This window comes from Ornithorhynchus anatinus, chromosome 4 (assembly GCF_004115215.2).
Source record: "Ornithorhynchus anatinus isolate Pmale09 chromosome 4, mOrnAna1.pri.v4, whole genome shotgun sequence".
Classification (NCBI taxonomy): Eukaryota; Metazoa; Chordata; class Mammalia; order Monotremata; family Ornithorhynchidae; genus Ornithorhynchus; species Ornithorhynchus anatinus.
In genome coordinates this window covers 127,614,412-127,631,952 of record NC_041731.1, presented here as the reverse complement: position 1 = coordinate 127,631,952, position 17,541 = coordinate 127,614,412, and the positions used below count along the sequence as shown (strand labels likewise).

General features: G+C 50.9%; 1 protein-coding gene across 2 annotated transcripts in view; it reads left to right on the top strand.

Annotated features, from left to right (window-relative positions):
- CRMP1 (collapsin response mediator protein 1) overlaps nt 1–10,626 on the top strand; it is a 101,704-nt gene extending 91,078 nt beyond the window's left edge. For both annotated transcript variants that reach the window (XM_029063968.1, XM_029063969.1), the window contains exons 13-14: nt 4,420–4,585; nt 9,539–10,626. In XM_029063968.1, the coding sequence (XP_028919801.1) occupies nt 4,420–4,585; nt 9,539–9,630 (258 nt within the window). In that variant the 3' untranslated portion in view covers nt 9,631–10,626. The remainder of the gene's footprint in view (nt 1–4,419; nt 4,586–9,538) is intronic.
- The last annotated feature ends 6,915 nt before the right edge of the window (nt 10,627–17,541 follow it).

The window sequence follows — 17,541 nt, the reverse complement described above, 5'->3', positions numbered from 1 at the left end:
TGCTTACTTTGTGCCAAGCATTATAGTAAGCTCTGGAGTACATACAAGAAAATCAGGTCCCACATGGGGCTCACAGTCAATGGAGGCGAGAGAACGGATAGTGAATCTTTATTTTGCAGATGAGGGAACTGAGGCCCAGAGAATAATAATGTTGGTATTTGTTAAGCGCTTACTATGGGCCAAGCACTGTTCTAAGCGCTGGGGTAGATACAGGGTCATCAGGTTGTCCCGCGTGAGGCTCACGGTCTTAATCCCCATTTTACAGATGAGGTAACTGAGGCACCGAGAAGTGAAGTGACTTGCCCAAAGTCACACAACTGACAGGTGGCAAAGTCAGAATTAGAACCCATTACCTCTGACTCTTAAGCCCGGGCTCTTTCCACTGAGCCACGCTGCTTCTCTGCCAAGTCACTAGCCCAAGGGCACACAGCAAGAAAGTGGCAGAGGCAGGATTAGAACCAGGCCCTCTGACTCCCAGGCCCGGGCTCTTTCCAATAGGCCACACTGTTTCTGTCGCAGTGATCTCTGGTATCTCGTGTGTGCACTGGGTTCTCAATTGACTATTTGGGGAACTTGCTGAACCTCAAAAAATATCGAAAAAGAACATGCATTTTCTGCCTTTCGTTGTGCTTTCTGCAAAAAGGGCTGGGTGTTCAGTACTATTCCAAAATTCATCCGATGTAATGAATAAGTAAATTAAAGTGGATGGCTGAGGCTTCCGCTTTATGCTGAGTGAAATAATAGTAATAATTGTGGTATTTCTTAAGTGCTTACTATGTGTCAAGCACTGATCTTAGAGCTGGAGTACAATTTTGTTACCGAATTGTACATCCCAAGTGCATAGTACAGTGCTCTGTTCATAGTAAGTGCTCAATAAATACTGTTGAATGAACGAATGAGTAGATACAAGGTAATCAGTCGGACACAGTCCATGAACCACATGGGCTCACAGTCTTAATCCCCCTTTTACAGATGAGGTAACTGAGGCCCAGAGAGTGAAATGACTTGCCTAAAGTCACACAGCAGACAGATGGCAGAGTCAGGATTAGGACCCAGGTCCTCTGATTCCCGGGCCCAAGCTCTTTCCACTAGGCCTTTCCTCCAAACTCTTTCCACTGAGAAGCAGCGTGGCTCAGTGGGAAGAGCCCGGGCTTGGGAGTCAGAGGTCATGGGTTCGAATTCAGGCTCCGCGACTTGTCATCTGTGTCAGAGAAGTCACTTCACTTCTCTGCACCTCAGTTACCTCATCTGTAAAATGGGGATTGACTGTAAGCCTCACGTGGGACAACCTGATTACCCTGTATCTATACCCCAGCGCTTAGAACAGCGCTCTGCGCATAGTAAGCACTTAAATACCAACATTATTATTATTATTTAGGTCACACTGCTGTCCTATGGAAATGGGTGACTGTGAAAGGTTTTTGAGAATGGGGAGATGTGTGCAGAATGCAGTTAGCGCTCCATAAATATGATGGAATGAATGAATTTGTCCCCCAACCTTGCCTCTCTTTCTCTTCTTTCTCTTCTCTTCCCTTTCTCTCTCTCCCTCCCTTTCACTCTCTATCTCCCTCCCTCTCTCTCTCTCTTTCTTTCCCTCCTCCCACCCCAGATTGTAAGCTTGTTGTGTTATGTTGTACTCTCCCAAGCACTTAGTACAGTGGTCTGCATACAGTAAGTGCTCACTTGATACCATTGACTGACTCTGTCTCTGTCTCTCCTTTCTCTCTTTCTCCCACAAATGGTTTCGATCGAACACGTGCTGTGGGCACAGCACTGTACTGAGTGGTAGACTACAATACCAGAGTTCATTCATTCATTCAATAGTATTTATTGAGCGCTTACTATTCATTCAATAGTATTTATTGAGCGCTTACTATGTGCAGAGCACTGTACCAAGCGCTTGGATTGTACAATTCGGCAACAGATAGAGACAATCCCTGCCCAATGGCGGGCTCACGGTCTAATCGGGGGAGACAGAGTTGGTAGGCACGTTCCCTGCCCACCACAAGCTTAGTCTAGAGGGGGGAGACGGACGTTAATATAAAGAAATAAATTATGGATTAGTACATAAGTGCTGTGGGGCTGATGGTGGGGTGAATATTAATAATAATAATAATGTTGGTATTTGTTAAGCGCTTACTATGTGCCGAGCACTATTCTAAGCGCTGGGGTAGACATAGGGGAATCAGGTTGTCCCACGTGGGGCTCACAGTCTTAATCCCCATTTTACAGATGAGGGAACTGAGGCACAGAGAAGTTAAGTGACTCGCCCACAGTCACACAGCCGACAAGTGGCAGAGCTGGGATTCGAACTCATGAGCCCTGACTCCAAAGCCCGTGCTCTTTCCACTGCGCCACGCTGCTGCTCTGACCAAATGACCAAATGGTCATGACCAAATGACCATTAAATGACCATTTAAATGACCAAAGGGTACAGATCCAAGTGCGAAGATGACGCAGAAGGGAAAGGGAGTCAAGGAAAAGAGGGCTTAATCAGGGAAGGCCTCTTGGACGAGGCGTGACCTTAATAAGGACGCTAGGGGTTCTAAACCTTCAGAGTTTCACCTCGGATTTGAAATTCGGCTTCAAGGCTCTCCATCCCCTTGCCCCTTCCTACCTCTCCTCCCTCCTCTCTTTCCAACGCCCAGCCCGCACGCTCCGCTCCTCCGCCGCCCACCTCCTCGCCGTCCCCCGTTCTCGCCTGTCCCGTCGTCGACCCCCGGGCCGCGTCCTCCCGGGGTCCCGGAACGCCCTCCCTCCTCACCTCCGCCAAACTCATTCTCTTCCCCTCTTCAAAACCCTACTTAAAGCTCACCTCCTCCAAGAGGCCTTCCCACACTGAGCTCCCCTTCTCCCTCTGCTCCCTCTACCTCCCCCTTCACCTCTCCGCAGCTAAACCCTCTTCTCCCCCCTTTCCCTCTGCTCCTCCCCCTCTCCCGTCCCATCCCCTCGGCACTGTACTTGTCCACCCAACTGAACGTATCTTCATCACCCTATTTATTTTGTTAATGAGATGTACATCGCCTCGATTCTATTTATTTGCTATTGTTTCAATGAGATGTTCTTCCCCTCGATTCTATTTATTGCCGTCGTTCCTGTCTGTCCGTTTCCCCCGATTAGACCGTAAGCCCGTCAAAGGGCAGGGACCGTCTCTATCTGTTACCGATTTGTCCATTTCGAGCGCTTAGTACAGTGCTCTGCACATAGTAAACACTCAGTAAATGCGACTGAATGAAAATTCATTCAATCGTATTTATTGTTTACTATGTGCAGAGCACTGTACTAAGCGCTTAGAAATGAAAAGCTGTCACATTTATCTTCAGGCATTCAGCACATAGTTTGCTCAACATGTCACAGATCCCACCGTTCTAATAGCCACTAGTTGGAGCGCAGTCTGATGTTAACCCTGGCATCCTGGGCCATTTGAAATTGTGAGAAGGAGCGTGGCTTAGTGGAAAGAGCCCGGGCTTGGGAGTCAGAGGTTGTGGGTTCTAATCCTGGCTCCGCCACAGTTCAGCTATGTGACTTTGAGCAAATCACTTCACTTCTCTGGGCCTCAGTTCCCTTATCTGTAAAATGGGGATTAAGCCTGTGACTCCCACGTGGGACAACCTGATCACCTTGTATCTACCCCAGTGCTGCGAACGGTGCTTGGCACATAGTAAGCGCTTAACAAATATTAATATTATTATTATTATTATTGTACTTAAGTGCTTACTATATGCCAAGCACTGCTGTAAGTGCTGGAGTAGATACAAGTTAATCAGCTAGGATACAGTCCCTGACTCCCACCTGGGGCTCATAGTCTAAGTAGGAGAAAGCAGGATTGAATCCCCATTTTACGGGTGAAGTGACTTGCCCAAGGTCACCCAGCAAACATGTAGCAGAGCCAGGATTAAAACCCAGGTCCTCTGGCTCCCAGGGCCGTGTTGTTTCCACTAGAGCATGCTGCTAGATGGTAATACTAATAATGTTGGAATTTAAGCGCTTACTATGTGCCGAGCGCTGTTCTAAGCGCTGGGGTAGATACGAGGGAATCAGGTTGTCCCACGTGGGGCTCACGGTCTTAATCCCCATTTTACAGATGAGGTAACCGAGGCACCGAGAAGCGAAGTGACTTGCCCGAAGTGACGCAGCTGACAGGTGGCGGAGCCGGGATTAGAACCCGCGATCTCTGACTCCTAAGTCCGTGCTCTTTCCACTGAGCCACGCTGCTTCTCATTATGGGCAGGGAACGGGTCTGTTTATTGTGGTACTGTACTCTCCCAAGCGCTTTTAGTGCAGTGCTCTGCACAAAGTGAGTGTTGAGGAAATACGATCGAATGAATGAATGCAATGAGCTCTTTTACTGCGAGGGAGGGTGGGAGGGGTGGAATGGAGGAAAGCAACCCTCTGACCTCTGACCTCCTCTGGTTTCAGGTAGCTGGATTTCAAGGGGTTTCTAGAGGAATGTACGACGGTCCGGTGTTCGAAATTCCGGCCACGCCGAAATACGCGACGCCTGCTCCCTCCGCCAAATCCTCCCCTTCCAAACACCAGCCTCCACCCATCAGAAATCTGCATCAGTCTAATTTCAGTTTATCGGGTAAGAACCGACCCAGTCGCCGTCCAGGAGGCGGATGTCCTCGGGAAGTGAAGTGACTTGCCCGAGGTCACCCAGCAGACACGCACGGGTCCTCTGACTCCCAGATGTCCTCGGGACCTCTCGGTCCCGTCTCCCCCGTCTTTCTCGCTCCCTCTCTTCGAATGTGCTCGGGAGCACAAGGACTAGGAAGGAGGAGGAAAGAACAAACGACCCAGAAATTCTTATTTTTTATTATTACGGTACTTGTTAAGCGTTTACTCGGTGCCCGGCGCCATTCTAAGCTCTGGGGTACATAGAGAAGCATCGTGACTCAGTGGAAAGAGCCCGGGCTTGGGGGTCAGCGGTCGTGCGTTCTAATCCCGCTCCGCCGCTTGTCAGCTGGGTGACCTTGGGCAAGTCACTTCACTTCTCTGTGCCTCAGTGACCTCATCTGTAAAATGGGGATGAAGACTGGGAGCCCTACTGCAACAACCTGATTACCTTGTATCTACCCCAGCGCTTAGAACAGTGCTTGGCACATAGTAAGCGCTTAACAAATACCAACAGTATTATTATTATTATATACGTTAATAAGGTTGGACATAATCCCTGTCCCACATGGGGCCCACACTCTTAATTTACAGATGAGGTAACTGAGGCCCAGAGAAGTTAAGTGACTTGCCTAAGGTCACACAGCAGACACGAAATGACTTTTAATGGTAGCCTGATTTTTCTAAGTGTAAACGACAGCTAATGCACGCAGACTTATTGAAGTGACTTTGTGCTTGGGGAGAGACACCATTCTTAGACAAAGGGCAACCATTCATTCATTCATTCGATAGTATTTATTGAGCGCTTACTATGTGCAGAGCACTGTCCTAAGCGCTCGGAATGTACAAATCGGCAACAGATAGAGACGGTCCCTGCCCTTTGACGGGCTCACGGTCTGATCGGGGGAGACGGACAGACGAGAACAGCGGCGATAAATTGAATCGAGGGGATGGATGAACATCTCATTAAAACAATAGCAAATAAATAGAATCGAGGCGACGTACCTCTCATTAACAAAATAAATAGGGTGATGAAGATCTATCCAGTCGAGCGGACGAGCACGGTGCCGAGGGGGTGGGACGGGAGAGGGGGAGGAGGAGAGGGAAAGGGGGGAGAAGAGGGTTTAGCTGCGGAGAGGTGAAGGGAGAGGTGGGTAGAGGGAGCAGAGGGAACAAAAGGGGGGAGCTCAGTGTGGGAAGGCCTCTTGGAGGAGGTGAGCTTTAAGTAGGGATTTGAAGAGGGGAAGAGAGTCCATCAGTGTTATTTATTGAGCTCTCCCCGTGTGCCGAGCACTGAAGTAAATGCCTGGGAGAGGACAATTGCAGTAGAGATGGTAGACGTGATCCCCGATCACAGGGAGCTTACTGACTAGAGGCGGGGAGACGGGAATTAAAATCGATTTCAGATGGATACGTGCCTTAAGTGCTGTGCAGGTGGGGTGAAATAATTATGGTACTTTGTTCATTCAGTAGTATTTATTGAGCGCTTACTATGTGCGGAGCACTGTACTAAGCGCTTGGAACGTACAATTCGGCAACAGATAGAGACAATCCCTGCCCAGCGACGGGCTCACGGTCTGATCGTTAAGCACTCACTGTGTGCCTAGCACTGTTCTAAGCGATGGGGTCGATACAAGGTAATCGGGTTGGACAGAGTCCCTGTCCCACGCGGGGCTCACAGTCACAGCGTGGCTCAGTGGAAAGAGCCTGGGCTTCGGAGTCAGAGGTCACGGGTTCGACTCCCGGCTCTGCCGCTCGTCAGCTGTGTGACTGTGGGCCGGTCACTTCGCTGCTCCGTGCCTCAGTGACCTCATCTGTAAAATGAGGATCAACTGTGAGCCTCATGTGGGACGACCTGATGACCCTGTATCTCCCCCAGCGCTTAGAACAGTGCTCTGCACATAGTAAGCGCTTAACAAATACTAACATTATTGTTCATCCCCATTTTAAAGATGAGGGAGCTGAAGCACAGAGGAAGTGAAATGACTTGCCCAAGGTCTCACAGCAGACGAGCCGCCGAGTCGGGACGAGAACCCACGTCCTCTCACTTCCCAAGCTTGTGCGCTCGACACTAGGCCACGCTGCTTCTCCAAAAATCCAAGCGCTTACCTGTCTGTTACATCAGCATATTTAGATGGCACGATCCATCAGTCAGTGGAATTTACTGAGCGCTTACTAGGTGCAGAGCACCGGACTATGTGCTTGGGAGAGTCCATCGCGAGAGAATCGGCAGACCCGTTCCCTGTCCCTAATGAGCGTACGGTCTAGAGGGTGAGACATACCAATGTGAATGAATAAGGGATTTATAATAAGTAATTTAAAGAGATGTGCACAAGTGGTGTGGGGTTAGAGCAAGAAGATGTTTGAATATCCAATATCTAAAGGTCACAGATCCAGGTGCAAATGAAGACTCACGTGGCAGTGGTCTGGGAGCCCGTCGTTGGGCAGGGATTATCTCTGTTACCGAACTGTATATTCCCAGAGCTTAGTACAGTGCTCTGCACACAGTAAGTTCTCAATAAATACCACTGAATGAATGAAAAGAAGCACCACAGACCCACGGCTTGAAAGGGAACAGATTTGATCCTCACCAAGCTGTTTCAGAGAAGCAGCGTGGCCCAGTGGAAAGAGCCCGGGCTTGGCAGTCGGAGGTTATAGGTTCGAATCCCAGCTCTGCCACTTGTCAGCTGTGTGACTGTGGCAAGTCACTTCACTTCTCTGTGCCTCAGTCTCCTCATCTGTAAAATGGGGATGAAGACTGCGAGCCTGACGTGGGACAACCTGATTACCCTGTCTCTACCCCAGCGCTTAGAACAGTGCCCTGCACATACTAAGCGCTTAACAAACACCAACATTGTTAGTGAGTAGAGCCCAGGCCTGGGAGTCAGAAGGACCGGGTTCTAATTCTGTCTCCACCACTCGTCTTCAGGGTGACCTTGGGAAACTCACTTCACTTCTCTGTGCCTCAGTTCCCACCTCTGTAAACTGTGGATTAAGGTGGTGGGCCCCGTGTGAGACATGGACCGTGACCAACCTGACTAGCTTCCATCTACCCCGGAGCTTAGTACAGTGCCTAGCACATAGTAAGAACTTATCAAATACCATAAAAAAAAAAATGCTGTGAGCCCCTTGAAGGACAGGGACTGAGTCCAACCTGATGACCTTATACCTTCCCCAGCACTTAGTACAGTCCTTGGCATATAATAAGATACCTTATATTTGCATATATGTATTCTATTTATTTTATTAATGATGTGGATATATATATGTATATAAAATTCTATTTATTTTGATGCTATTGATGCCTGTCTACTTGTTTTGATTTAATAATAATAATAATGATGGCATTTGTTACGTGCTTACTATGTGCAAAGCACTGTTCTAACCGCTGGGGAGGTTACAAGGTGAGCAGGTTATCCCACGTGGGGCTCACAGTCGTAATGCCCATTTTCCAGATGAGGTAGCTGAGGCAAAGAGAAGTTAAGTGACTTGCCCAAAGTCACACAGCTGACCAGCGGCGGATTCAGGATTTGAACCCATGTCCTCTGACTCCCCAGCCCGTGCTCTTTCCACTGAGCCGCGCTGCTTCTCTTCGTTGTCTGTCTCCCCCTTCTAGACCGCGAGCCCGTCGTTGGGCAGGGATTGGCTCTATCTGTTACTGAATTGTACTTCCCAAGCACTCAGTACAGTGCTCTGCACACAGTAAACGCTCAGTAAATATAACTGAATGAATGAGTGAATACCTGGGGGTTTTCCGACGCCAAGAAGCCATCCTGGTCCTTTGTTCCTTGACCCAGGCTCAATTAGTAACAGTTTTTGTGGGCAGGGATCATGTCATTTTTTTATCCTCTACTTTCCCGAGGCTCAGACCAGGGCTCTGCCCCCAGGGGGTGTTCAGTAAATGCTCTTGAGTACCACTAGTAACACCACTCATAGTATTTATTGAGTACCCACTGGTTCAAGGTGCTGGACTGAGCCCTTGGCTCTACTCCTGATCTCTGCCCCACAGCACTTGTGTATATATATGTACATAGCTCTAATTCTATTAATTTATATCGATGCCTGTCTACTTGTTGATGTGCATATATATCTATAATTCTATTTATTTATATCGATGCCAGTTTACTTGTTTTGTTGTCTGCCCGCCCCCCCCTTCTAATAATGTTGGTATTTGTTAAGCGCTTACTATGTGCAGAGCAGTATTCTAAGCGCTAGGGTTAGACACAGGGGATTCAGGTTGTCCCACGTGGGGCTCACAGTCTTCATCCCCATTTTACAGATGAGGTAACTGAGGCCCAGAGAAGTGAGGTGACTTGCCCAAAGTCACACAGCTGATAAGTGGCGGAGCTGGGATTAGAACCCATGACCTCTGACTCTCAAGCCCCTGCTCTTTCCACTGAGCCACGCTGCTTCTCCACAGTCTCTTCTAGACTGTGAATCTATTGTGGGCGGGGATCGTCTCTCTTTGTTGCTGAATTGTGCTTTCCAAGCGCTTAGTACAGTGCTCTGCACACAGTAAGCGCTCAGTAAATACGACTGACTGAATGAATGAACCTAGCCCAGCGCAGAGAACAGTTCGTGAGAAGCAGCGTGGCTTAGCGGAAAGAGCCCGGGCTTGGGAGTCAGAGGTCGTGGGTTCTAATCCGGGCTCCGCCACTTGTCGGTTGTGTGCCTGGGGGGCAAGTCACTTCACTTCTCTGGGCCTCGGTTACCTCATCTGGAAAACGGGGACGAAGACTGTGAGCCAACCTCATTACTCTGTATCCACCCCAGCGCTTAGAACAGTGCTCGGCACATAGTAAGAGCTTAACAAATACCAACACTGTCGTTATCGTCACTCTCGGCACACAGTAAGCGCTCAGCAAGTGTGATCATTGTTATCATCATTAATAATAACTGACCGGCTCTTACCGTCCGGTTTCAGGTGCCCAGATAGACGACAACAACCCCCGCCGCACGGGACATCGCATCGTGGCACCTCCGGGCGGCCGCTCCAACATCACCAGCCTGGGTTGAGCCGGGGAGACGGAGCCAGACCCGCTAGGACGAAGGACGGCGGGGGGAATCCATCCCTTCCCTCTCCGTGTGATCGATCCCACGGCCTTGTCCGGTACTAAGGAGGAACAACGACCGCAACAAAAACCCCCCCATCATGAATGGTCCTTTGTTTTATTCTAGGAAGAAGTGATGCTCGTGTGGTAAATTTGCTTGGAATGACCCCCTCCGACCCCCACCGCCACCATTCTGTGTGCTTCCGCCGATGTCACCTTAAAACGAGGGGCTCGTCACTGCCCCTCCGTGACTTCACCTCTGTCTCGTGAAGAGTCGTGGTTCCTTTGCCCCGCCCGCCCCCCCACCTGTAGCTGGACTAGGATAGTGAATTGCATGTGACTAAATTATTTATGCCAGTCTGTGAGTGAGTCTGTTAGAACACGTGGGCCAGATTAACGACGCCCCCGCCCCCCCATTTGACCCATAGAATCGTAACGACGCCGGTAACGGTATTTAAGTACCGACTGCGTGTGAAGCACTGTGCTAGACCCGAGATCGGCAGAGCAGAAGACGAATAAAAAAGCGGAAGACGGACCTTAGGAGAAAAAAGCCCGTGCTCGGACCGTTAACTGGTCCGAAAGCAAAGACGCCCCCTCTTTTCCAAGACGCCCTTTCCTCTCCTGGGTCCAAAGACACAGTTGCAGCTGTACGTACCTCACTGTGAAGTCTTCCCCGCTCTCTTCTTCTCCCAACAGCTTTGGATTTCAGGCCCAGCCAGGAATTCGTCCCCCTGGTTCCGGGCTTCCTTGCCCAACCCGAGCCCCCCCGCTAGCCGTGAGATTTTGGAGCGCTTACCAGACGATCAAAGTCGCAGTCCGATTTTTACAGTTTTTTCTACCAAGTTCTCCTTTGTAACCACCCGCATTTTTACTTCCGGTTCCGTCTCCGACCGACTCGTCGTGGCTCGATTTCTGAATTCAAAGCTTGGGAAATAAACGAAACGAAACGATCGGTAACCCACCCGGCAGCGTGTGGTCTCCTTTTAAGGGCCCTTTTCCGGGAGGGGGGGGATTTCCGTCGAGAAGGGTTCTCCGGCCTCGGAGACCCCGGGGCCGAGAACCCGCCTGAAAAATAACAGCGGTCACTATAATGATAGTGACAGTGTTGGTATTTGTTAAGGCCTTACTACGTGCAGAGCGCCGTTCTAAGCGCTGGGGTAGATACAGGGTAATCGGGTTGTCCCACGTGAGGCTCACAGTTAATCCCCGTTTGACAGATGAGATAACTGAGGCACAGAGAAGTGAAGTGACTTGCACACAGACACACAGCTGACGAGTGGCGGAGCCGGGATTCGAACCCATGATCTCTGACTCCCGAGCCCGGGCTCTTTCCACTGAGCCGCCGCTGCTTCTCTAACTGTTATTTTCATGGCATCTTTTAAGTGCTCGGTATGTGTCAGGCACTGTTCTAAGCACTGGGGTAGATTGAAGTTAATCAGGTGGGATGCAGTCCCTGTCCCACGTGAGGCTCGCAGTCTGAGTAGGAGGGAGAAGGGGCACTGAGTCCCCATTTTACAGACGAGGAGACCGAGGCACAGAGAAGCTAATCGACTTGCCCGAAGTCACCTGGCAGAGAAGCGACGGACTGGGGATTAGAACCCAGGTTCCCTGACTCCCAGTCAATCATATTTATGGAGCGCTTACCGGGTGCAGAGCGCTGTACTAAGCATTTGGGAGAGTACAATGTGACAAACGCATTCCCTGCCCTGCAGCAAACCTACAGTCTACCTGTACTCTTTCCCCTAGTCCATATCCCTCCTCCTCATGCTAATAATGACGTCGATGATGAGGTGGATGGTATTGGTTAAGCACTTAACTAGGTGCCAAGCACCGTTCTTAGCACTGGGGTAGATACAAGGTAATCGGGTTGTCCCCCGTGAGGCTCACAGTCTTCATCCCCATTTTACGGATGAGGTCACCGAGGCACAGAGCACTGAAGGGACTTGCCCAGAGTCCCACAGCTGACAAGCGGCGGAGCCGAGATTAGAACCCACGGCCTCTGACTCCCACGCCCGGGCTCTTGCACTAAAGCCCCGCTGTGAGCAGTTCGACCCCGCCGACAGGACGAGGCAGGGTGGCTCAGGGGAAAGGGCCCGGGCTGGGGAGTCGGAGGTGGTGGGTTCTAATCCCCGCTCCGCCGCTTTTCTGCTATGTGACCTTGGGCAAGTCACCTCGCTTCTCTGTATCTCGGTTACTTCCTCTGGAAAATGGGGATTAAGACTGTACCGGAATCCTCACTGTACAGATGGGGAAACAGAGCCCAGGCAGTTAAAGTGACTCCACCGAGGTGACAGAAAAGACAATCAATGGATGCATTTACTGGGCACTTACCGCATGCGTACTGTCGATAAGCAGCGTGGCTCGGTGGCAAGAGCCCGGGCTTGGGAGTCAGAGGTCGTGGGTTCGAATCCCGGCTCCGCCACCCGTCCGTCGCGCGACCTGGGGCAAGTCGCTTCACATCTCCGGGCCTCAGTTCCCTCATCTGGAAAACGGGGATCGAGACCGTGAGCCCCACGCGGGGCAGGGACTGCACCCAACTTAATTTGCTCGTATCCAGCCCAGCGCTCGGTCCGGTGCCCGGCACCTAGTAAGCGCTTAACAGATACCATCATTCTTCTTCTTCTTCTTAGCGGGAACAAGGGGCGGAGCTGGGATTGCGACGTCTGTCGCCTCCCTCCCAGGCCTCGTGCCCTTTGCATTAGAGCACACGGTTTCTCGACATCTTGATCACCTCGTATCCCCCCACCCCAGCGCTCGGAACAGTGCTTTGCACATAGTAAGCGCTCAACAAATGCCGCCACCATCAGCAGCAGAAGAAGAAAAGATCCGGGAGCTTCCAGCCGGGGCTGAAATGTCTCCAGATGGCCGCTCTCTATCCCGGTACCTCCTTGTGACTCCCCAGACGCCCCGTCTCCTCTCCAGCATCAAAATCGAAGTTAAAAGTTGTCATCTCGGCCTGCAAGAAGTTGACGATTTCCCAGAATAGGCGCGGCAGGCCTGCCATGAGGCGCCATCTGCCTATTCATTCCCAATAAAGAAAACGATATTGAACATTCCGAGAGACCGTTTTTAAGGGGCTTAAAATGCAGGCCCTTCGGAGAGAGCTGTCCGCATACGCGTGAGCGGGGAACGCGTCTACCGGCTGTGTTGTACGGAACTCGGAAGCGGCGTGACTCAGTGGGAAGAGCCCGGGCTTGGGGGTCGGAGGTCATGGGTTCGAGTCCCGCCTCTGCTCCTTGTCAGCTGCGTGACTGTGGGCAAGTCACTTCTCTGGGCCTCAGTGACCTCATCTGGAAAATGGGGATTAAGACAGGGAGCCTCATGAGGGACGACCTGATGACCCTGTATCTACCCCAGCGCTTAGAACAGTGCGCTGCACATAGTAAGCGCTTAGCAAATACCAACATTATTATTATTATTATTATTACTCTCCCAAACTTTTAGTAGTGTTCTGCACACAAGTACGTGCTTAACAAAGACTACTACGTGGCTCAGTGGAAAGAGCACGGGCCCGGGAGTCAGAGGTCACGGGTTCTAATCCCGGCTCCGCCACCCGTCGGCTGCGTGACTTTGGGCAAGTCACTTCACTTCTCGGTGCCTCAGTTACCTCATCTGTAAAATGGGGATTAAGACCGTGAGCTCCAGCGCTCTACCCCAGCGCTTAGAACGGTGCTCGGCACATAGTAAGCGCTTAACAAATTCCAACTACTAATTGATTGATTGGTCGAAGGTGAACAGCAGTTTAGTCTGGCATCTTGAACCGAGGACAACAATAAGATCCAGCTTTAGTGAGTCCAAAAGGGACAAGACCGATGTATCTTTCCCCCGAGTTCCCCCAAAATTTAACAAGTGTCTAGTTCAGTGCTTTTCCTCCACTGCTTTCAAACCTCCCCACGTGCCCCTTATCCTATTCATTCATTCATTCATTCATTCATTCAGGGGTATTTATTAAGCGCTTACTGTGTGCAGAGCGCTGTACCAAACATTTGGGAAAGTGCAGTACAAAAATAAAGAGAGACAATCCCTGCCTACAACGAGCTCGCAGTCTAGAGGGGTGGGGACCGACATCGATACATCTTCCCGGGACCCCACGGCTCCCTTTAGCTACTACTCCGTCTCCCCCCTGCCAATCCTCTCCAAAATCCTCGTGTGAGTCGTCTACAACTCCTCCTCCTCCTTCACTCTCTCTCCTCCAATTCTCTCCTGGATCCCCCAATCTGGCTTCCTTCCCCTTCGCTCCACAGATACGCCCCTCTCAAAGGTCACCCGTGACCTCCTTCTTGCCAAATCCAACGGCCTCTACTCCATCCTCATCCTCCCTGACATCTCAGCTGCCTTCGACACTGTGGACCGCCCCCTTCTCCTGGAAACGTTCTCCAACCTCAACTTCGCTGACCCTTCTCCTCTCATCTCTCCGGTCGCTCGTTCTCAGTCTCTTTCGCGGGGTCCTCCTCCGCCTCCCACCCCTAACCGGAGGGGTCCCTCCAGGTTCAGTTCAGAGGAAAGAGCCCGGGTTTGGGAGTCAGAGGGTCTGGGTTCTAATCCCAGCTCCGCCTCTTGTCAGAGGTGTGACTCTGGGCGAGTCGCTTAACTTCTCTGTGCCTCAGTGGCCTCGTCTCTAAAACAGGGATTAAGACTGTAAGCCCCACGTGGGACAACCTGATCACCCCGTATAAACCCCAGCGCTTAGAACAGTGTTTGGCACACAGTCAGTTCTGGGTCCCCTTCTCTTCTCCATCTACACCCACCTCCTCGGAGAACTCATTCTCTCCCGTGGCTTCGACCGTCGTCTCTACGCAAAAGATTCCCAAATCTACTCCTCCAGCCCCAGTCTCTCTCCTTCTCGGCAGTCTCGCGTCTCCTCCTGCCTTCGGGACATCTCAACTTGGATTCCCCACTGACACCTCAAAAAAACTCAGGCTGTTCAAAGCAGAACTCCTCATCTCCCCTCCGGAACCCCGTCCTTCCCTCGTCTTTCCCGTCACTGTAGACGTCACCTCCATCCATCCTACCACGCAAATCGATCGATCGATCGGTGGTACCCGTCGAGTGCCGACTGTACACAGAGCACTCTACTCAGCACTTGGGAAAATATAACCCGAGTCAGTAGATATATTCCCCGCTCGCAACGAGCTCACAGGTCTGCCACCAGGGCATCATCCTCGCCTCATCTTTCTCATTCAACTCACCTAGTCAACGTCACCAAATCCTGTCAGTTCTACCTTACAACCGCTGCGAAAATCCGCCCTCTCTTCTCCATCCGAACCTCTACGATACTGATCCAAGCACTTGCCCGACGCCGCCTTGACCTCTGCATCGGCCTCCTTGCCGACCTCCCTGCCTCCTGTCTCTTCCCCTATCCCGTCCATACTTCACTCTGCCGCCCAGATCTTTTTTCTGCAAAAGCGTACAGCTCCTGTCTCCCCGCTCCTCAAGAACCTCCAGCGGTTGCCCATCCACCTCCGCATCAAACAGAAACTTCTCACCATCTGCTTTAAAGTTCTCGATCACCGCATCCCCTCTTTCATTTATTCATTCAACAGTATTGAGCGCTTACTGTGTGCAGAGCACTGTACCAAGCGCTTGGAATGTACAAATCGGCAACAGATGGAGACGATCCCTGCCCAATGACGGCCCTCACGGTCTAATCGGGGGAGCCGGACGGCAGAGCAAAACAGAACGAAACAAAAACAAGACATCATCACCATAAGTAGAATGAAGGGGAGGTACACCCCATTAACAAAATAAATAGGGTAATAAATAATATATACAAATGAGCACAGTGCTGAGGGGACGGGAAGGGGAGCAGAGGGAAAGGGGGCTCAGCGGAGGGGAGGTGAAAGGGGAAGGGGGAGGAGCAGAAGGCGGAGGAGCAGAGGGAAAAGGGAGGAAGAGACTCCTCACTACGATCCGCTCTGCTCGTTTCGCTCCTCTGAGGCTGAGAAGCAGCGTGGTATAGCGGACAGAGCACAGGCCTGAGTCAGAAGGACCTGGGTTCTAGTCCCAGCTCCACCACTTGCCTGCAGTGTGACCTCGGGCAAGTCGCTTCACTCCTCTGGGCCTCGGTTACCCCATCTGTAAAATGGGGAATTAAGAATGTGAACCCCACGTGGAACAGGGACTGTGTAAATCCTGATTACCTTGTATCGACCCTGGCGATTAGAAGACCGCTTGGCACGTAATGAGTGCTTAACAAATGCCATTATTATCATCGAGCCTAAATTACACTCTCTACCTCAATCTCAACTATCCCGTCACCAAGGCCTCACTCACAACCTGCCTCCGGCCTCAATCACCACCCCCCCCTTCTCATCTGACAGACGATCATTCTCCCTTTCTTCAAAGCCTTATAGTAATAATAATAATGGTGGTATTTGTTAAGCGCTTACTACGTGCTGAGCACTGTTCTAAGCGCTGGGGTAGATACAGGGTAATCAGGTCGCCCCACGTGAGGCTCACCGTCTTAATCCCCATTTTCCAGATGAGGTCACTGAGGCACCGAGGAGTGAAGCGACGTGCGCAGCTGTGAGACAGGTGGAGGCAGGATTAGAACCCATGACCTCTGACTCCTAAATCCAAGCTCTTTCCACTGAGCCATGCTGCTTCTCATTTAAGTCCCATCTCCTCCAGCAGGCCTTTCCCAACTAGACCCTCATTTTCCCTACTCCCTCTCCCTTCTCTGTCCCCTATGCACTTGATTTTGCACCCTTTAATCACTTGACATTCACCTCACCTTCAGCCCCACTGCAATTATTTCCATCCCCATAATTTATTTTAATGTCTGTCTCCCCCTCTAGTTCATAAGCTCCTTACGGGCAGTGAACCCGTCTACCTACTCTGTGATTCTTTCCCAGGTGCTCAGTACGGTGCTGCGTAATCCCGGCTCCGCCACTCGTCAGCTGTGTGACTTTGGGCAAGTCACTTGGCTTCTCTGGGCCTCGGTTACCTCATCTGGAAAATGGGAATTTAGACGGTGAGCCCCATGTGGGACAACCTGATTATCTTGTATCAGAAGTATCTTGTATCTTGCATGAGAAGCCGCATGGCTCAGAGGGAAGAGCACGGGCTTGGGAGCCAGAGGTCGTGGGTTCGAATCTCAGCTCTGCCAGCTGTGTGACTCTGGGCAAGTCACTTTACTTCTCTGTGCCTCAGTTCCTTCATCTGTAAAATGGGGATGAAGACTGTGAGCCTCATGTGGGACGACCTGATTCCCCTGTGTCTACCCCAGCGCTTAGAACAGTGCTCTGCACATAGTGAGCGCTTAACAAATACCAACATTATTATTATTGTATTCCCCCCCCCAGCGCATAGAACAGTGCTTGGCACATAGTAGCATTTAAGAAATACCATTATTATTAGTAGTAGTAAACACTCATTAAATACCACTGATGCCTGGTAGATGGAAAGCACAAACTCCTTATTGGCTTTTAATAATGTTGATATTTGTTAAGCGCTTACTATGTGCAGAGCACTGTTCTAAGCACCGGGGGAGATACAGGGTCATCGGGCCGTCCCACGTGAGGCTCACAGTTAATCCCCATTTTACAGATGAGGTCACTGAGGCCCAGAGAAGTGAAGTGACTCGCCCACAGTCACACAGCTGACGAGTGGCAGCGCCGGGAGTCGAACTCATGACCTCTGACTCCGAAGCCCGGGCTCTTTCCACTGAGCCACGCTGCTTCTCAGCTTTTAGGCAACTCAATCTCCCACTCCAGAGTGGAAGCTAGTTGTGGGCAGGGGGTGCCTCTTATTTTGTTAGAGTGTACTCTCCCAAGCGCCTAGTACAGCTCTGCAATCGGTAAGTGCTCAATAGATATGACTGACCGACTCGATCAACTCTCTCTCCACTTAGTTGTCCTCCCAGCTGGTACACTTT